The sequence below is a fragment of the Pseudorasbora parva genome, chromosome 7 (genome assembly GCF_024679245.1).
Source record: "Pseudorasbora parva isolate DD20220531a chromosome 7, ASM2467924v1, whole genome shotgun sequence".
NCBI classification, from domain to species: domain Eukaryota; kingdom Metazoa; phylum Chordata; class Actinopteri; order Cypriniformes; family Gobionidae; genus Pseudorasbora; species Pseudorasbora parva.
Window position 1 is genome coordinate 37,732,973 of NC_090178.1, and position 21,718 is coordinate 37,754,690.

The following is a 21,718-nucleotide window of genomic DNA, read 5'->3' on the forward strand; positions in this document are numbered from 1 at the left end:
TTTTTTTTTTTACTGTAAAACATAAAAATACCTATGTATGTTTGATGAGATTTAGGAAACGTGGTTTAAATACTTGTTTTTACAAAACAATACTGTAATAAGGTTTGTAGATGGGAAGGAAGGAGGCACGTTTAACAACTTTTATTAAATAAACAAAACGAAAGTAAACCGCAGGCAGCCCCTCACGGACGACTGCCCACCCACACATAACAAAACTCAACATAACGTCCAGGCCTGGTCCTCTCTCGTCTTCCGCTGCCTTCGCTCCTCCTTTTATGCTCCCGTCCCTTGGCCATGAGACGAGACTCCTTTATTCATTTCCACTCGTCACCGGCCCGCTCTCGCGGTCCCTCGCCCCGCTGCTTGCCACACCACATACCCCCATCGCCCCTCGCAGGCCGGGGGCACTCCCGAAACTGCGCTCTACTCCCCGATCACTCCCCGATTGGGCTCACTCAGAGAATATGCCTGCACTTAAAACGATTATGCAATGTTATTATGTTTGATTATTTAATTTCTGTACCTGAATCACTGTGTCCTGCAACTTCAACTGTTCACTTGTATAAATAATGTTTTACATTTATATTATTAGGTTGAGAATTGTGAAATTTCACTAAAATCTACTGTTGTGGGTGCTTATTTATTGTTACATATTTAATGTTACATTGGTCAAAACAATGAAAACAAATAAGTATAACACATGATATTCACGGTCTCTGGACCCCCTAAAGCAGCCTTGGCCACCCCATGAATAAAAGTATGGTTCCGCCACTGCCAGTGGATTATTTAGAAATGTATGCCAACTTTTGAGGTGAAAGGTAACTTAACTCACAAATTGCAGTAACATTTTCCCAACAAAATGGATTTCATTAATTTAGTAGTCAGTATTTTTAATTAGTTTTATTCTGTTGCATTTGTGTTTGATGCAGTTAGATACAATGATTTTACTGGGGCATTTTGCCCACTTATCTAATATTACATTATAATTCTTATATTATATCTATTAGGGGCATTTTGTTCAGATTTTAATTATTTTTGCCTTTTGGAATCTGCATTTTAATCCATTTGGCTCAAAAATCTCACTTTCAAATGGGCATGGCACCTGTAGTGTGAACAAAGTGGCTGTGCAGATAGGCTAGAGTAGACAGTCTAGGTTAATATGTAAAATAATCCAATCGCCCTCTTCCCAGACATTTCTAAGATATATTTGACCTAGGCCTATTTTAAATAAAAACAAAAATATCGTCGATTCAGCGGATCCATCTCACTCATCTTTATTGAAATCACTGAACTCAAGTGATTCTGATTCCATGTGGGGTTCAATATAAGATTTAATGTACAATGTCGCGTTTTCATTGGTCAGTCGTTGAAGCCTATTTCTGATTGGTTGTTGCCGTTTATGCCAAGAGCAAAGAGAACTAAACCGTAAAGAACAGTATTTCTCTTCTTGCGAGCGCACGGAACACAGTCTGTGCACATACAGGCTTAGTTTAAGCGAAGAGGAGAGATTCGCGATTGCACTGGACACGTTTTAAGTGCAGGCATATTCTCTGAGTGAGCACAGACAAAAAATTCTAACACGAGCAGCGTATCTGAGAGCGCACGCATAGTTCTCGCGCACGAGCAGGGAGATTCGCGCTCGCACATTACATTCCGCGTGCGAGCAGAGAGAGATTTGCGCTCGCGCATTATATTCCGCGTGCGAGCCAAGGAGGTAATCTAGCACTCGGAAAGCGTTCCACCCATAGGGGCTGCCATTGCTAACCAAGCCATCACCTGCTGTTAGCATCCCATTGACTCCCATTTATTTTTGAGTCACTTTGACAGTGAATAACTTTACATCTGAGACGTTTAAAGACTCCATTTGTCCATTGTTTATTTCTAAAGAAACACGACAATGCATAAAAGGCTCCGTTACCTTGTATCTTACACTATCGCCCTGCAGAAGCTGTTTTTGTAAAAATAGGCTAACTATTGCGTCATAACCAACGCGACTCTGTCGCACAGTTGAGAAATTACCGTATAGACCTGAGAAGATGCTCGCAGGCAATCTTTTACTGTCTATGAGACAGTCGGGGGGACGTGGAGACATAAAGTCTGATAAAGTCAAGGGAGAAGAATGGAGAGAAGCCTATAGTGAGCCAAAAGCAACGGGAGAAAATATTTAAACAACGTGATTCAGCTTTCACTTTCCACAACTACTAGAAACCTACAGCTGTCAGACAGGAGGCTCACGTCACATCTACGTCGTCAAGCTCAGTCTGAGTCTGCGCAGTTCGCTCAGCCATCAGGAAGTGAGTGCTCCTTTATTGACATCACTTAACGCCGTAGAAGTCATTGGGATAGCTCTGTCCATTTTTTTTTACTGTCTATGGTGCGAGCAGAGAGAGATTTGCGCTCGCGCATTATATTCCGCGCGCGAGCAGAGAGATTTGCGCTCGCGCACTATATTAATGTACTTTCGCACTACAATAATGCGCTCTCGACATTTGACAGGGAAATAACGCCATACCCGTGACTTGGCCGCGAGACGAGACCGGTGTGTCACGCAGCTGGTACTCATTACCACTCGTCACCAGCCCGCTCTCATGGTCCCTCGCCCCGCTGCTTGCCACACCACAAATACAAAACAAAAAATGCTCCAGCATCTTTGAAATGTGGGTTTCATGGTGGAATATTTGGTAACATTTTAAAATAACACTATGAGCATTAGTAGTTAAGCATTTGTAAATAGTTGATTCATCATTAATAACGCATTAAACAGTTCATAAATACAGTTGTAAATGCTTTGTTTTTTTTATAATTATATCTGTAATGTTGTTAATAATTGTATTCGCATGCTTAATTTAAAAATAAATTGATTATTAATAAAGTATTACATTATTTACAAGACAGTTATTTAGTTGTAGCTGAAACACTTAATGGAAATTAAGATTTTGTTTTTCAGCATGACCTGGCACCTGCTCACAGTGCCAAAACCACTGGTAAATGGTTTACTGACCATGGTATTACTGTGCTCAATTGGCCTTCCAACTCTCCTGACCTGAACCCCATAGAGAATCTGTGGGATATTGTGAAGAGAGTTGAGAGACGCAAGACCCAACACTCTGGATGAGCTTAAGGCCGCTATCGAAGCATCCTGGGCCTCCATAACACCTCAGCAATGCCACAGGCTGATCGCCGTCATTTCTGCAAAAGGATTCCCGACCAAGTATTGAGTGCATAACTGAACATAATTATTTGAAGGTTGACTTTTTTTCTTATTAAAAACACATTTTTTTTTTTTTATTATTGGTCAGATGAAATATGCTATTTTTTTAGATGAACTGTATGCCAAAATCAACAGTATTAAAACAATAAAAGAACTGAAATATTTCAGTTGGGACTAATTGGACACCCCAGAGCCTGAGACGATAGCGAGTGAATCTGAAGAGTGTACGAGTTGTGAGATTGAGTTGGAGAGACGGAGTTTTACGCCCTCGTGCTTGTTTGTGTTTACACGTTGTGTTTGAGAAATAAAGCTTCACTAGTCCCAGTCATACCGACCCCGCCTTCTTCCTTCCCCACAAGAGAGTTAAAAGCCACCAACCTGACTACAGTGTGCAATGAATCTAAAATATATGAAAGTTTAATTTTTATCATTACATTATGGAAAATAATAAACTTCATCACAATATGATTTTTTGAGAAGGACCTGTATGTCTCCCTCATCTATTACAACTGATTCAACTCATGAGCTTATTACTACAGACTGCAAAACCTGAAATGGGTGTTAGATACAGGAAGACATACAAAATGTGCAGGGCTGGTGGTACTCCAGGACAGGTTTGATAACCCCTGTAATAATGGATTTATTAGCTTTTATTTAGGTAGTTATAAAACATTTAGTAGCTGTCCATTAACTCTTCCTGTGAGCTCATCTAAAGTGAGGACTATATGCCTCATAAAGCTTTTACAGAGGTCATTTAAAGACCTTTATTTTCATCCTTATTTTGTTCATTGTTTTGTGCCTTTTTATTTTATATGGTATTGTATTGTGATGATATTGTTTCATGTTTTATCCAGTATATAGTTGTACAGTTTCATTTTTTCATCTTGAAATAAATATTTCTATGCTCTATATCACTGTTGTGTTTGTTTGCTTTTTCTGTTTAGAAAATAACTGAGCCTTTAACTATTACTTAGTCTAAATAATATGCATAAATGTACATTTAAATAGTTTATTAATCATTTACTTACACTTTCTAAATGATCTTAAGAACCACTCTTAACTCCTAAATAACTGTTTAGTAAATAATTTAATAAATTCAGAAATGATAACTTGATTATTAATGGGGTACTTCAGCGCTGGAAAGATGAATCTGTATTTAAACTGGGTCATTAATGTAGTAGAAATGTGAAATTATTTTTGAATTTGGTGCCATCTAGACTGAGATAAGACAGAAAATGTATTTTCGTCACATGGGGATGAAAGACTACAAATCCCAGAATGCTTCGCTGTCCTGTGAGGCCATTCCCAGAGCCACCGCTACTGGATTACAGACACTACAATTAAATACTGAAAGTGTCTGTTCAATATAACGATTGAGTTGCCGCGTGAGTCTCACAGCACTAACTCACATTAGGAGTCAGATTACATTTAACGTCATACCTAAATGAGATGAATAAGCTCTCGTGATGAGAGCTGAGGTAATCGCGACAACACTCGCGGCATACATTCACAACGCGTGTTCAGTCTGGCGTGTTTTCAGTTCATGCCTTTGACGTATCGAAATATCGTCAATTTGCGTCACGGGAGGAATTTTTCCAGAAATAAAATGCATAAATCTCTCATCTCAGGGGGATATTAGTGGGGGAAGCACAATCTTTTTTTTAATTATACTCCAGGGTTTCTACTGATACAAAGCCATATGCTAATCGCCAGTGTTGCCACAGTTACTTTGAAAAAGTAATCTGATTACTGATTACTGATTACTCCTTTAAAAAGTAACTTAGTTACTTTACAGATTACTTGATTTTAAAAGTAACTAAGTTAGATTACAAGTTACTTTATTAGTTACATTCAGCAGTTGCCGACAACACCGCTGCCGCCTCAAAATAGAAATGACAACCATTTTTGGCAACACACTTTATTGTATTTATGCCCGAGACTGACGGTCCCGACTTTTTTACGCCCCCTTTTTTTAGGCTTCTCCTTCGTTTTATATTTATTTTAATAATTAAAATGAACAATGAGATGTGCTGGTGGAAACAACATGAGACCATGATAGCTTGCGCCACTGTCAAGATACGGCTCGCGCAGGGTTAAAGAGTCCGTTTCTTCAGTGCAGCTGCTAGAGTTATGGCCTTTTTACAACTGGTTCCTTCATTCGTTTTCTCTGACCAGGTATCTATCTGATTGCGAAATGACCAGGAGTAGGCCTAAATGCCTTCCGAGAGTCTTTCCAGACGTATTTAATTCCGATCACTCAAACAAACCAATTCAGAAGGTGCATGAAAGCATTTCAAACTAAACCGGACAAATGTAAATATATCTGGTTGTTTAAACCACATGTGTAAATTTTACTCCTGGCAAATAATTAAAAAATAAATGTGTGAGAGCGTGTTATGTTGTAGTCAGATAGATATGATGGTGCTACTGCAGCATCGCTGCAAATGAGTAAAGCAAGCCAACGCATATGGCCGTAAATGAAACTTTAAAATAAGTCACACAAAACACAATCATCTTCAATATAAAATAATGAGACTAATGATCTTACCGGTGCTTGGGCTGCTGAATAAAATGCTGGAATCTTTTGCTTTGATGTGAACTCCGTTAAATGAGCATATACCGCGGGAATTGAAGATCGGATTTATATTAATTTAGCTGAAGTCTAAGGTAGGCTATAAGACAACCTGCATGTCCTTTTTTTTAGATTGTGTAGCCCGTTTCGGTTTTTTTGAGCGCCGTTGCGAGCAGTAGGCTAATCTATCAGCCTGCCTCAGCTCGTCAAAAATGCCTTTGTGGTGGTATAATAACTAGCCTACTTTGTTTTTAATGTCAAAGTAGTTATATTTCGTTTCGTTTATTTTTTAAGTTCATTTAGAAAAATGTTTGGAGCAATTTTTGTTTGTTAAATTAAAGTTTTAATTTTTTTATGTGACGACCCAGTGAGTTAACCGCATGTTTAATAGCCTAGTCTCTCAAACCAACTCTTGAATTGTCTTGCCTATATAAACTTTAATTTAACAAACAAAATTAGGATAATAAAAAACGAAACGAAAAATAACTACTTTGACATTAAAAACAAAACTGAACTATTTTAATGGCTGCAACAATGTAAAAAATAAAATAAATAAATAAAAAAACACGGCTCCAGCCCTCGGGCTGAGAACTTTGATAAGCTGTCGGTTTTTACAAAGGAAAATGACTAAAATAGTAACTCACAGTGACTTGGATAAGTAACTTTAATCTGATTACTGGTTTGGAAATAGTAACGCGTTAGATTACTCGTTACTGGAAAAAAGTAGTCAGATTAGAGTAACGCGTTACTATGTAACGCGTTACTGGCATCACTGCTAATCGCTGAAGTAACCCTTTAATAAAGTATGAAAATACAGTTATTAAAGATATTTAAAGATGTACTTATAAATAAAGCTTTTACAGCTGGATTTATAAACTGTTTATTAATGTCTATTAATGCTTTTTTAAATGATGAATGAACTATTTACTAATGCTTAACTTATGGTTCTTAGTTGTGCAGGTATTATAGTGTTAAAGAATATTTTACTGCATCCAAAATCAAATACTTCCCAAAAAAATGAGTATGACAATACTCACACTCTAAAAAATGCTGGGTTAAAAACAACCCAAGTTGGGTTGAAAATGCACCAACCCAACAATTGGTTTGTTTTAACCCAATGGTTGAGTTGTTCTTACCCAGCAATTGGGTTGTCTTAAGCAACATTTAACCCAACCACTGGGTTAAAACAACTCAACCATTGGGTTAAAACAACCCAATTGTTGGGTTGGTGCATTTTCAACCCAACTTGGGTTGTTTTTAACCCAGCATTTTTTAGAGTGCACAAGCACCCCCTTTGTGGTCGATATGCGCCCTTGATGTGCACTTTTGCAGCAGACTTCTTCCCGACAGTTAAAGCGGGGTTACGTTACATCACGAAAGTGCGGACTCGTAGTAAGACCGCAAGTTTCTAGGGTGCCATTTGGGACAGGGGCTTACTATCTCATAAGGCCATGGGAAAGGATTTATGAATGGAGGTGAACCTACGCAACTGATGCTGGTAGATCAAATTTAAATGTACTTACTGATGAGGACTTACTGATGTCAGAAGACGATGAGGCTTGGAAACAAAGCTCTCCAATATTTGTAATTGACTGCTGTACCCATTTCAGTCGCTACCAGTCAATATTACATACTGCACCTTTAAAATATATATCTGTAATGGAAAAATGAAGTGGTGGTGTTTATAAAAAAAATTAATTTGTCGTGGAGCTCTGTCCTTGAACTGTCTCGCAAAAACAATACCACTTTTCGCCATGCTGTGAATGTAGGTATAGTGGCTATATTGCATTTAAATTACTCCAATTACATTCAATTATCTCAAAACATTCAGATCACAAATGCATTTACACTTGACTTTTAATTGTATATGTGAACAACTCCTGGATACAGGTCACATGTTAATAGTTTAAATGATCCCTCTACAGATGTATGAAAAGTAGTCACAGAACATGTTTTTAATGTGCTTAACTCTTCAAAGAAAATAGAGCTAATGATAGACTCGGGATTAATGCTTTAGTTAGAGGAGACAGCACTATGACACTAGCAGACTTTCTGTGCTTTCGTCTGATGTCTGATTGGATTACCTTTAAGGTTTTGTAACATAGGCTACAGTTTTAAAGGCAACATCAGTGGCAGTGTCTCAATTAACAGGCTTAGCATGGCTTTTAGTAATGTTACATAATAAATACTTTTGCAAACCAAGATTCAAATAGGTAAATGGATATGCAATGCTTTAAGTAATTATATTAAAATGTATTAAAAGTGGCTTGAGGCCACATTAATGAAGGAAATATTTTTCAACCTAAATAAAGAGTGGTGACATTGATCTCTGTCTGTTGCATTAAATGAGCAATGCTTCAAACTACAGAGCAAGAGCGCCTCTGTGTGGTTCACAGGCAATGTGTTATGTACAACATGGAATGTAAAATTATGTGTTAAAGACATGGAAAGTCCTATATAGGATATGTGTCCATATATGTCCTATATATGTCCTATTTTGGGGTGTTTCCTGGTGGGGACAACCTGAATGCACACAGACTCATGGGGACTCGTGTCACTGTGGAGACCTAAATTGAAGTCCCCATGGGTACAAAAGCTTATAAATCATACAAAAGTAGTTGTTTTGAAAATGTAAAAAGACACAAAGTTTTATGTGATGGGCAGGTGTAAGGGGATAAACCTCTGTATACGGTTTGTACAGTATAACAAGTGTGAGTGTGTGTACACATAATTAAAAAATACTGTACATACATATAATTTAAATATACAGTCCCCTCCAAAAGTATTGGAACAGTGAGGACTATTCCACTTTATTTTTTCTGTAGACTGAAAACATTTGGGTTTGACATCAAACAATTTATATGAGACAAAAGATCAACATTTCAGCTTTTATTTCCAGGTATTTACATCTGGATCTGATACACAACTTAGAAGATATAACCTTTTGTTTGAACCCACCCATTTCTCATATGACCAAAAGTATTGGAACAGATTAACTTAAAATAGATTAAAGTGAATAAGACTTAATATTTAGTTGAAAATCCTTTGCTTGCAATAACTGCATCAAGCCTATGACCCATTGACTTCACCAAACTTTTGCATTCTTCTTTTGTAATGCTTTTCCAGGCTTCCACTGCAGCCTCTTTCAGTTGTTGTTTGTTTTGGGGGGTTACTCCCATCAGTCTATTTTTTAGCAGGTAAAATCCATGCTCTATAGGGTTTAAGTCTAGAGATTGACTTGGTCAGTCTAAAACCTTCCACTTTTTGCCCCTGATGAACTCCTTTGTTGCTTTGGCACTGTGTTTTGGGTCATTATCTTGCTGCATGATGAAGGATCTCCCAATCAGTTTGGTTGCATTTTTCTGTAAATTGGCAGACAAAATTTTTCTGTACACTTCAGAGTTCATTTTGCTGCTGCCATCATGTGTTACATCCTCAATGAAGATCAATGAGCCTGTCCCAGAAGAAGCCATGCAAGCCCAAGCCATGACATTACCTCCACTGTTTCACAGATGAGCTTGTATGTTTGGGGTCATGAGCAGATCCTTTTTTTCCTCCAAACTTTAGCCTTTCCTTCACTTTGGTAGAGGTTAATCTTTGTCTCATCAGTCCATAAAACTTTACCCCAGAATGTTTGAGGCTTGTCTCTGTAGTTTTTGGCAAATTCCAGCCTGGCCTTCTTATTCTTCTTGCTAATGAGAGGTTTGCATCTTCTGGTGTAGCCTCTGTACTTTTGTTCATGAAGTCTTCTGAGGACAGTAGACTGTGATACCTTCACTCCTGCCCTCTTGAGGTTGTTGCCGATGTCACTAACAGTTGTTTTAGGGTCTTTCTTTACAGCTCTCACAATGTTTCTGTCGTCAACAGCTGATGTTTTTCTTGGTCTACCCATTCGAGGTCTGTTACTTAGTACACCAGTGGTTTCTTTCTTCTTCAGGACATTCCAAATGGTTGTACTTGCTATGGTCAATGTTTGTGCAATGGCTCTGATTGATTTTCCATCTTCTCTCAGCTTCACAATTGCTTGTTTTTCACCCATAGACAGCTCTCTGGTTTTCATGTTGGTTACACGTCTAACTATAAATGCAGTCTTCACAGGCAAAACCCAAATATGAAACTGAGTGCAGACATTTAGTGCTATTTATTGTTTGAATAATCAATGTAATAGGACACACCAAGGCAACAAAACACACCTGTCAGTCACATGTTCCAATACTTTTGGTCACATGAGAAATGGGTGGGTTCAAACAAAAGGTTATATCTTCTAAGTTGTGTATCAGATCCAGATGTAAATGCCTGGAAATAAAAGCTGAAAGATTGATCTTTTGTCTCATATAAATTGTTTGATGTCAAACCCAAATGTTTTCAGTCTACAGAAAAAATAAAGGAATAGTCCTCACTGTTCCAGTACTTTTGGAGGGGACTGTATATGGGCTATACACCAACCAAGAATCACATTAGGACAGGTGACGTGAATAACACTGATTATATCCTCATCATGGCACCTGCTAGTGGGTGGGATGTGTTAGAAGGAGGAAAAATGGGCAAACGTCAGGATGAGAGCGAGTTTGACAAGGGTCAAATTGTGATGGCTAGACGACTGGGTCAGAGCATCTCCAAAACTGCAGCTCTTGTGGGGTCTGGTCAGTATCTAACAAAAGTGGTCCAAGAAAGGAAGTGGTGAACCTGGTGACAGGGTCATTGGTGGCCAAGGCTCATTGATGCATGTGGGTAGCTAAGGCTGGCCCGCACGGTCTGATCAAACAGGCGAGCTACTGTAGCTCAAATTGCTCAAAAAATTAATGCTAGTTGTTATAGAAAGGTGTAAGAATACACAGTGTCTTGCAGTTTGTTACGTATGGGGCTGCATAGCCGCAGCCCAGCCTGTCCCCTCTCCATAGCTGGAAGCACCAACAGTGGGCACGGGATCACTAGAACTGGATCATGGAGCAATGGAAGATGGTGACCTGGTCTGATGAATCCCTTTTTTTTTTTTTTTTTACATCGCATGGATGGCCGTGTGAAGAAAGGAAGTCGGCAGAGGAAGTGTGATGCTTTGGGCAATGCCATGCTAGAAACTTTCTTGGGTCCTGCCATCCATGTGGATGTTACTTTGACACGTTCAACCTACCTACGCATTGTTGCAGAACATGTACACCCTTTCATAGAAATGGCATTCCCTGGTGGTTGTGTCCCTTTTCAGAATATATGCCCTGCCACAAAGCAAATATGGTTCAAGAATAGTTTGAGGAGCACAAGTATGAGGTGTTAACTTGGCCACCAAATTACCCAGATCTCAATCAATTGAGCATCTGTGGGATGTGCTGAACAAACAAATCCGATCCATTAGGATGGATAAAGTTATGGTGTATAAACATGCGTGTATGTGCACGTGTGTGCGTGGCACAAAAGTTATTTAACTTTAAGTAAAGAATTTAATCATTATTTAGCAAGTTTTAAGCTAAATGAATTCTCATGTTACTTTTCCCAATCACAGGCAACAGTATATGATATGCACAGACCTTTTCAGGGAAGGTGCTCAAGCAAAAAAAATTAAATTATTTTGAAAAAAAATGAGAGGGAACCGCTCTCATTACTTTAGAAATACATGCTGTAAGGCATCTAATATTACTTAAATTGATAAAAAAAAAAAAAAAAAATGTAACAGCATGTATTTTTAAAGTAATAAGATGTGTGCTACTCATGTATGCTGCATTAAAAAAAAGAAAGGAAAAAAAGACAAATGTACAAAAAAAGGGGGGGCATAAAGAACACAGCTGCAGTTTAAGATGTTTATTTAAAAAATAACTGGAGTAAAAAACATACATAAAAAAAATCTCAGAAAAAAAAGGTCTTAAACTTAAGACATCATACATTACATTCAAACGTTACCTGCTTTCAGACGAGAGGACTTTCTTTGTAGATCCTTAAGTGTTTGATTTCTTGATTTAAAAATAACTACATTGGCAAAAACAATTCTCCCCTTTCAAGACACATGTAACAATAAAACCTCTCTGATGATCAAACCTCCAGCATTCTCAGCGCATTTAGAAAAATGAAGACTTGGCTTCAAAATCATACTGAAAATGGTCAAAATGGAGTCTGATTAAATCAGAGAGGCCAGAGAAATCAGAGAAACTATAATCATGTTTCATGCAAGAATGTATGAAGTGCCAAAATGTGTTATGGAACACAATAATTATAATAATAAATAAAATATTAGGTGGATGCAGAGTATCCAGAGTATCCATCTGTTGGCAAAATGGAAAATCCAAGAGGACTGCATTTACACCATTACATGCATCTAAGGGTGGGGGAAAAGATCAAATGCAAGAGAATATGGAACTGATTAAAACCCCTTTAAATTGTAGAAATAATATGTTAATTAGGAGATCTAGGACAAACAGACAGATGATACTAACTGGTTCACGTAAGACACATTCAAGAAATTCACTGGATACTTTTAAAGTGTTAAATAAAATGCACATAACATGGATGGCAGTATACAAGTCTGAAAGGGGAGATTTTTGATACAGAGAGCAAATGATACAAACTTAAGTGCATGTCTGAAAGGCCAGCAGATGACCAAGTAGTATGAAGTACACACAAGATTTTAACATGCACAAAACCACAATCAGCAATATGGATTTGAACATGATAAAATAATATGTACATACAAAGTGCTCCATAGTGTAGTCAATTTACATTCAATTTAAGAAAATTAAAATTGAACTAAAATCAAATTAAAAAAAATATTGCACAAAGATAGTATATTACGTAAAGATTTACAGTACAAAGGCAATAACAGCCTAGCAGTGCCACAAAAAGATTTGAGTTATCAAAAATATTCTGAAAAGCAATGACAAAAGATGAAAAATTAACAAAAAAAAGTTAGACACTTTAAAAAAAAAAAAGAAAAAAAAAAGAGAGGAAGTAGCAACAGGTACAAATATAAACAGGAACATTTAAATGTGTAGTCACAGGAAGAGCACTAGACGAAACAAATCAAAGTGCAATTTCAGACACCGCCCATCTCAAGTGTTACCTTTGACCTAGGAAAACAAAGGTCTTGGGCAGAAGTGGAAGTGGTGGTTGGCACTATCTGCTGAGGCTTATGGGAACAGTGTCCCTTCGACGCCGACGCCAGCTGTTACGACTATACTGAGGATGATGTCCTCTGGGAACAGGCATGGTGTTACACTCTAAACAATTAATATGTGGAGGCCCCTTGAACCTCTGGCCATTCTGAAACAATAAATGTAAGTATTTTAAGCATCTTGAGTCTGACAGCCAGCAGTAAGCATGTAATCAGCAACACTAAACTAAACTGACCGATGAAAATGAAACTAGAAGTGTAAAATTAAATTTAACTTTACTATTAAAGAAAACATTTAACTCCAAATTATTAATGCATTAACATTTTCCAAAATGTGTCCAAAATGGTCATTTAAAACCAGTATTTACTTCCAGTAGCAAGTCTATGCAAAATGATGATATGAAGTCCAAATCTATAACGCACTGCCTTGTTTTTTTTTTATTATGAACTACTTAGAAATGTGATGTGCTGTCTTTGTTAATGGGATCTTTAAAGATGGGGGGGATAAGATCTAAGCACCCTTACAATCAAGCAAATACCCAAACATACGATTTAATAGGATCAAACTAGTCCCTTACATTAGTGTAGTGACTCTGGCTGGGTATTGAGCTGGAGTAAACAGAAGCCACGTGGAGCGCTCCATTCATACGAGTCAAACCATCCACACACTGTTTGCTGGGTAATGGGTGTGACTGAAACAGAAAGAGGGAATACAAAGCAGTGCATGAGTAACTACAACCACAATTCCACTTGCTAACTAAAACAAGCAAAAATGCATTGTCAGAACATAAGGACTTTGAATGTCTGTGTTAATAGAGCTCAAGTAAATGCTCAAATAAATAACCCATCCTGACACAGCTTTAAATGTAGATGATTGCTAGATTTAAAAAAAAAAAAAAAAAAAAAAAAAAAAAAAAAGAGCAGTTCATTTAAAAAACGTGGTGGATAATGAGTAGAGTTGCCGAGACATATCAGCTGCAGCCGAAACCAAAAAAATGCTGCCTCCACAGAAAAGATAACTAGATAGCAAGGCAACAAGACATCTGAATTTAAATGGTCATGCCACATCATGTCTACCAAGATATTTTTATTTAACTGATTTAACGCAGCATAGATTTATAATTTGCTGCCTTTGATATTCCACACTACTGTGCATTCCATTCCATAAAAATGTAGCAAATCTATCTAAAAGTCATGGGTGGTGGTGCTGGTCAGTTTGTGTAAATGTACATTTTTGACCAACTGTTTACCTTTTTGATGTAATGTCTAGCGAGAAATTTATATTTTAGTAATCAAATATTTGTTTGGTTATCAAAGCTCTATTTTTTATAGATCATTAAAAGATTTTGCTGCCTCAGAAATCTGTTGAAAATCAGTTTCACATCTCATGCCTCATGAAAAGTGAGAAGTCAGCTGCCTAATCTTTTGGAAGGTAGCCATTGACTCCTCCTCATTCTCTAATGACGGTGTAAATGAAATAAAAATCAGAGGAATGTTGGCCGTACCTTACTTCGAGAGTGCAGGAAAGTTCCAGATGTGTTTGCTTTTCTCTGTGGTTTCTGATTGGTATCAGTCGTACAGGACATTGGAAAGAACTCATGAGGAACTGAATCTTTGCATGGTGTGTCAGAATCCTGAGAGATGAAGAAAAAGACAACTAAACCTGAAATATCAGATGTAACAATTTACAGAGCCAACATAATGACAGCAAACTTGATGGTCTTGTAAAGGCTAACTCAATGGATAATGCAGAATTATGCTGACATTTGCCTTTAATGAGTTCTCTTGCATGGTCAAGAAACCACACCAGGAGCTTACATTGTCACTCCCAGACAGAGAGGACACAGAGGAAGATGATGAAGAGTGCTGCTGGACGCTGGACAGCGACACAGGTGAGCCTGCACTGTGTGGTGATGAGGAGTCTCTTTGCTGCTCCTCACTTGAGGTCTGCTCCAAGTCTTCTACAACATTCTGGACTAAAATGACCAGAAACATTGTCAAAATCCACTTGGCTTTATTCCTCAAAGCATAAAAAAGGGTACTTTCCACACAAATAATTTAGGATTCTAATTACTTACTTTTATTGTCAATTATCTTGGCATTGTGTCGATTTCCCCACTGCTGAATGATCCACTCCCTGTAGTTAATTACTTCCTGGGTCACTTTAATAATGCGTCCCAATGTGCTTAAAGATTGAAAGTGTAAAAAAATTATTTCTCCAACAAAATGAGGCTGACAGATTTCAAAGCTTGGAAAAGTCTATCACGTTAAAAGAACCAAAAACTAATTTGAGAAGGGAAATAAGAATGAAAAAAGTAGGTGGTTATATATAGTTACAAAATTACAGTTATAATTATTTTACCTCTCATACATAAATGTAGAAAAGATTTCCATTGCTATTATGTAGAAGAGTGACATCACAGGACTGACTGAATTAATGAACGGTCATGGTAGTTCCATATACACATGCATCTCATTTTTAACAATAATAATAAATACATAAATAAAATTGACAATGTATGCAATTTATGTAATGTACATTCATGACAATGCCCCAATGAAATCATGCAAATATTTAAATGGCCTAAAAATTATCCACATATTTTGATGAATAGGACAGTCACAATACAGGACAAAATTCATATTTACATGAAAATGCAAATAAAATACAAATAGATCATTTCACATTGATGGATAAAATACTCCACTGTCTAGCCACAAAAATGAAAATAACTTCTTACATTGAGGATGATAAAATTACACAGCATTTTAACATTCAAAACAAGTGAAAAAATAGTGCATGATACAAAAAAATAAATAATAAATAAAAATACCATTCAGCACATATAAAGTGGCAACTGCCATTTTTTTCTTTAAGAGCAATAGTTGTGGACTCAACTGAAACTAACCTTTCCATATTTCTGTTGGGGTAGGCGCGGGATAGTGGAGATACAGCGTGACTCAAGACGAGGTATGCACAGTTAAACACCTCCTTGACCTGCATGGCACCATAAGAGCTCCGGCCGACATCGTTTCCTAACAAACAGAGAATCATTCATTCAAACACGTACAGTTAGTTTAATCATTCTGTAGCTGTACTCTGTACAACTAGCATTTTTGATTGTGGCATCTAGAACCTCAAGAATTAATCAAAGAAAATAAATCTGACTAACTAGTTTCCTTTATTGAAAGAGGATAAATCTTGGTTCATCTCTGGTGGTTTTCATTCATACCTGGTAAGTTTGGGTCTTCAATACAGAGCATTGAGGGCCTGTATGTATTCTCCATGACCTTCATGATCTCCTCTTTGGCCAGATACGCTCCTCCATCCTTCACACGGATGCCCGTTTTCAGATAATTAAAATGCCGTCCATACAATTCGAAGAATTCGATGAGCAGGATGCCCAAATTAATATTAGAAGCTCTGCAGTCTATTCTGGGATGGAGCTGTGAAACAAACAAAAGACAAAGTCTGTTTATTATAAAAAGACCAAATCAATCCATTTTGTATATCTATTCAATCATGAACATCAAGGTTCCCAAGGGATAAATACATTATAAAACTATGGCTAAATGGCTCACTGCATAATTGGCATCAATTAGCAGTAAATAAACAATAAATAAATAGAATGCATGAAAGCACAACGTGAATATCTCAGTCAACCCTTATTGGTGCCTCACCTGCAAGAAGCTGATGGCCATTAAAATGAGGCTGTAGGAACTGATACCACCCGTAAACACCTCATTCAGATCTCTCTGGAGCAGAAATTGCTTCAGCACAAAGATCAGGTATGGCAACACTGAGTATTTCTACATTTAAAAAGAGGAAATAAAAGAATTGCAGAACATAGTATGTTCAATCAGAAATATTTAGATTTTCATATATGGCCAAGTTATAGCTACATTAATCATTCAGTTTTAATGCAAATAATTTCTCAGTTCCACAGTACCAAATCAAACACACAATATTGGTTCAACATGCTCAAAAGAATTACAGAGAGCTCTCACCTTAAGATGATCCTTAATAAACCGAGCTGCTCTGACACCAGTTTCAACATTAAAGCTGATGTCTACCTTCACATCTGTCTCTCTGTCCGTCAGTTTAATTATTGGTACCTGTACAGAAAAAGACTTTGATTACTAAATGTATTCCTTAGTTCTCAGAAAGAAAGAAAAAAGTTTTTAACCTGGTTAAAGAATGAAAAATAAAAAAGCACTTTTAGGCAAGAACTATGAGTTGAGGTGCTCACTGAAGAACAAGGCTGATGATGGCTTACCGTAGCCTTGTCAAGTAGTTTAATGGTAAAGGGCTCAGCAACATTATTCTGCCTAAGTGCCTGCTCCAGCTGCTGCAGTGGTGGCTGTTCCCATTTTCCAAACACAACCAGGTCAAGATCACTACATAATGCAAAAAAATTAAAAGTACACACAACAACAATAAAATAATTCCATTTAATCACTGCAAGTTGAAACATATGTAAACATTCATGTACAATACCTGGTAGGAAGATAAAGTCCTGTACTGAAGCTGCCAAATATTTCAACCTGAAAGATGAAATGGCACTTTAAAAACAACTTTTGCACTCAAAAACATTTTTTTTTTAATCAAAGATTGAACATCTTTGAAGACTCTTCTTAAAAAGAACTTTTAGGTCTTCTGTACTAGACCTGAGAGTATTGTACTTAAAGGAATGTATAAGGTAATTGACTTTACCACGCTGTTGGCGAGATGGTTGACTCAGGACTTTTTCAGTGAAGAATTAAACACATTGTAGATGGTTTGATGAAGTGATTCGTATTGTTTTGACAACCCCCTTTTTTCAAAATGTACCTTTAGGAAAAAGGCTTTTTGAAAACCAAATCTTGTATATTTTATGAAGAAAATGCCTTTATTTTAAAATATATTGAATATTTTTCATACCTTTATTGTTTTGCATTGAAAAGTATGGTAAATACTGGTAAAATGTACCAACAATTAAAAATAAAAAAAACCTGTAGCCCAATGTCTTGTTTTTTAAATCACGTACAGGTAGCAAGCTTTTCTTTGACTTTCTTTTTGCGCCCGCGATCTTCTAACATTACACTCTGACGCACCATATTTCTTGGCACACTAATAATGTCACGCGGATTTTGCCGCCACCTATTGTTGCATTACTTCTTATAAAAAAATTAAAAAACAAGTGTTACCTTAAGAACAATATGGTATTACATTTAGCTTTAAAAAGAGCACATCCTATGATCACAAAAAGGTACATTTTTAAACTTTTCCAGTACTTTGATGACTTGTCTGAACAGAAAAGGTTAGACTTTTAATGAATCTTTGGGTTTGCCATCTACTGTATCGGTTTGTTGCCTAAAGATGGACTGCTTGTCAGAATATCACATATTTACGGGGTAAAGGGGGTATGAAAAATGTATGTTTTTTTTCCCCCCTAACAATGTCAAACAGCAACATGTCACACACATACACTTTCTTCTCTTAGCTGGACTCACCTTTGCTGTAGGCCACAGATTTTTGATTACAGCTTCAATACGATTGACAACATTTCTCCTCATTGCTTCTTCTTCAGGGCGTGGGGACATGAAATTATAAAAATCCACAATCTCCTCATGCAGGCTGGGGAGAATAAATATAACAATCTTTAAAATAACTTATTTCCTACTGAAGACCTATGAATAACATGAAACTGGAGCTGTATGGTAAAATCTCATAACTCTCAGAAAATACAGAATTAGTGTAGAAATATGGCTTTCCCATCATGTGTTAAAAACAAAACAGTCTTGTCTTATGTGCATCTGAGCTCATAATAGGCATATGACAGCAGGGTTAATAGAAAAGATCCTGTCCCAGTAAGTAAGAACAAGACTGCTCCAGATCAGAAAAGTTCCTTAAAGGGGTACTTCAGCACTGGGAAGATCTGTATTTAAACTGGGTCATTGATGTAGTAGAAATGTGAATTTTTTGAATAAAGTGCCATCGAAACTGGTAAAAGACAGAAAATGTATTTTTGTCTCATGGGGATGAAAGACAACAACCCCCAGAATGCATTGCTTTGCTGCCCTGTGAGGCCACTCCTAAAGCCACCGCTACTGGATTATTGGATGACTTTCCCGCCGCGTTCATGTTCATAAAACAAGAAATAAAATTTCTGGAAGAGCACAATCATTCAAATATACTCCAGGGTTTCTACTGATACAAAGCCATATGCTAATCGCTGAAGTAACCCTATAATGCTTGCCGAACTGAGGACAATAAGTGATACACATACAATTAAGAATTAAGGTTCCAAACGGAGGACTTTTCATACAACCAAACATTTTTAACAGCCTAAAGAACCCTTTGCCACTACAAAGAACCTTTTGTGAAATGGAAAGGTTTCTATGGATGTCAAAAGTTCCATCAATGGTGATAAAGACTATTTTAAGAGAGTGTACCATAGTTCATTAAGGAGCTTGTGCCCCAAAATTGCAAAATGCAGAGGAAAACTTTACAGTGAAAGTTAAATTAGTTACTGCATTTAATTTAGACTCAAAATGTAAAGTGTTCACTTATATGAGTATGTGTATTTGTAAAACGTTGACGTTTGACATAATCATCAGAAGCACCACAATCACTAAATTGTTTTGTCTACTACTGAAAACTAATTTAGAGTTTTTCAAATTCAAATTATAATAATAATATTAAAAAAATAAAGAATTATTATCCTAATAATAAAGGTCCAGGATAAAACATGCATTTGTTACAAATGTGTTACAATGTTGGCGTAATTAAACCGGGTAAGTTAATCAAAAGTTCTGCACACTTGTCTTCATGCCCACTTGAACAACTGGACAAAATACATAATGCAAGTAGAAAAATGGTCAATTGCAAAGACCTCAAGTGTGGGACAGGACCAAAGATATTTCCGTCAGAAAACAATGCCATAATGAGTGATGTTCTTATAGTTTTTTGAAGAGAGTATGCCCATGGAAAATAACAGAAGCAATGAAAAGTTATAGAGAACGGTAACGTTATACGCTAGAACGCCAGTCTTTCGTGAAGGCGCGTAAGATAGTTAGCAGAAGTTAGAGATTGCAGTTTGTAAAGTTTTATTTTTAAAATATGAATTTTTCTTACACAACCGCATTGCTTTGCTTCAGAGGCCTTTATTAAATCCCAATTGTATTCGCCTGAAAGGCGATCGGCATCTACTACACCCAAGATGATTTGAGGATGAGTAAGTAAATCATGGGGTAATTTTCATTTTTGGGTAAACTAAATTATAACACGCACCAAAAGTTACTTAGCGCTTAAATTAGTTTTACTTCTGGTGTATAGTATTTTAAACAAACTGCCAATCGGCCTGGCAGTTAGATAGACATCTAAACATAAAAGTCCCATTTTAACACCAACACACCAAAAGCCGATACACAACTGTCATCACAAATTTTTCCAACCTAACCAAAAAAAAAAAAAAAAAAAAAAAAGTGAAAAGTGTCACCAAATAATAATTAAAGTGCTCTTACCCATTAATACCTTGACTGTATCTTCTGGTTGCCCATGGGATCCCACTTAAATAACTGTCATTAGAGTGGGACAGAAAGTAGTTCCTTCCATATGTGCTCGCTTTATTGTCATGTCGCTTTCGTCCTGCATGGTGTTTAAGCTGGTTGTCCATCATTATTTGAGTCTGTAGCCGCTGAGAATGTTGTTGTCGTAAACAATTATTGACATTGTGCATATGTTCAGTGAAGTTAAAGTGAGGTTTGGCTGGGTTTGAGCTGATACCGTCACCAGCATGGTCACCAGTAGTAGAAGATGAATCTGATGTCGGACTGTCACTTTCGGAATCTCCTGAAGATAGAGGTGATAAAGAACCACAACCGTTGACCTCCAAAGGGGTGAGATACGGAGGTGCAGGGTAGGAACACGCGTTAGGAGATCTCACGGCACCCCCATCATTGCAAGGATGATTGGTGCAAATGTGAATAGGGTTTACAACTGTGTTGGTGGGTACCAGCGTTAAATGCTTCATGAAACCGGCCGCCAACGCAGGTGTGTTCACCCGCAGCGGGTGGCAGTGGTTTCGCCTCTGCGAGGTTTCCCATACGCGCATCCATAATGCGTTGGCAGGTCCTTTCTGTTCGGGCTGAATCCAAGCCCCCCGAGGATCCATCCGAGGATCCAACTCTACCGTTACAAACCACAAAAACACATTCACCTAATGGCAGACAGGCGTCCTCAAGAGTTACAAGACTCGCGTGAATATGTGAGACGCTGAGTAGAAGTTTAAAAATCCCGGGAAAGACCAAAGAAACCGATAGTTCCTCTGCGTGTCGCGTGAGACCGTTTCTCAGCGAACTGTTGAATCAGAGCATTCCAATATGGCGCACAGGGAATCTCGACTGGAAGTGCGCATGTCTGAATTTAAACTCTTTCTGGAAGAGTAACACCCACTTTCTATTCCCCCACCACCACCCACTTCGCCAGCCTTAAGAAAATCTGATGCAAGCATTTTCTAGGTTTTGCAGTTTGGTGAATTTACTTACAATCCCATAGCTTTGGTTGGCATCAAAAGTGGTTTCGTCGCAGGGCTTCACGGTCTCGATTTTACGGTTATAAAAGGTGACATTGATGTTTACCAGTTTTATGACATTAAAGTAGCCAAGCCTAAATTGTTACTCGGCAACATGATTCGGTGAGTCTCTAGTAGGTTATTTAAAGTATAGATAATGGCTTTAAAGAAATGTCTTACAAAGCTCAGTTCACGTCAAATGTATTGTTAGATCCGAGTGATGATCCAAGTCAAGTCCGGGTTTACCTTTAGTCTGCTATTAATCAAAACACATCCATACTCAC

At 37.4% G+C, this 21,718-nt stretch overlaps 1 protein-coding gene across 2 annotated transcripts; it reads right to left on the bottom strand.

The window, feature by feature from the left end:
• Window positions 1-11,561: 11,561 nt before the first annotated feature.
• Window positions 11,562-21,269, bottom strand: LOC137083340 (terminal nucleotidyltransferase 4A-like). Of its 2 annotated transcripts, none has more exons than XM_067449226.1 (13): window positions 20,386-21,269; window positions 18,373-18,496; window positions 17,378-17,424; window positions 17,157-17,277; window positions 16,888-16,995; window positions 16,561-16,689; window positions 16,113-16,326; window positions 15,789-15,915; window positions 14,958-15,064; window positions 14,698-14,855; window positions 14,385-14,513; window positions 13,458-13,571; window positions 11,562-13,028 (listed from the first exon to the last, which is right to left on the bottom strand). In XM_067449226.1, the coding sequence occupies exons 1-13, from the start codon at window positions 21,033-21,035 to the stop codon at window positions 12,882-12,884; spliced, it is 2,175 nt and encodes a 724-aa protein (XP_067305327.1). In that variant the 5' UTR covers window positions 21,036-21,269; the 3' UTR covers window positions 11,562-12,881. The 2 variants fall into 2 exon arrangements, with proteins under 2 accessions (XP_067305327.1, XP_067305328.1); XM_067449227.1 differs by having other exon boundaries at window positions 12,889-13,028; window positions 14,390-14,513.
• Window positions 21,270-21,718: the final 449 nt, after the last annotated feature.

Coding starts and splice junctions, on each gene's coding strand:
- LOC137083340 (XM_067449226.1), bottom strand. CDS start 21,035: ATGGATCCTCGGGGGGCTTGGATTCAGCCCGAACAGAAAGGACCTGCC. Junction 15,916..16,112: donor TGAAGACCCAAACTTACCAG/GTATGAATGAAA, acceptor TCTGTTTGTTAG/GAAACGATGTCGGCCGGAGC. Junction 13,029..13,457: donor GCCAGAGTCACTACACTAAT/GTAAGGGACTAG, acceptor TTATTGTTTCAG/AATGGCCAGAGGTTCAAGGG.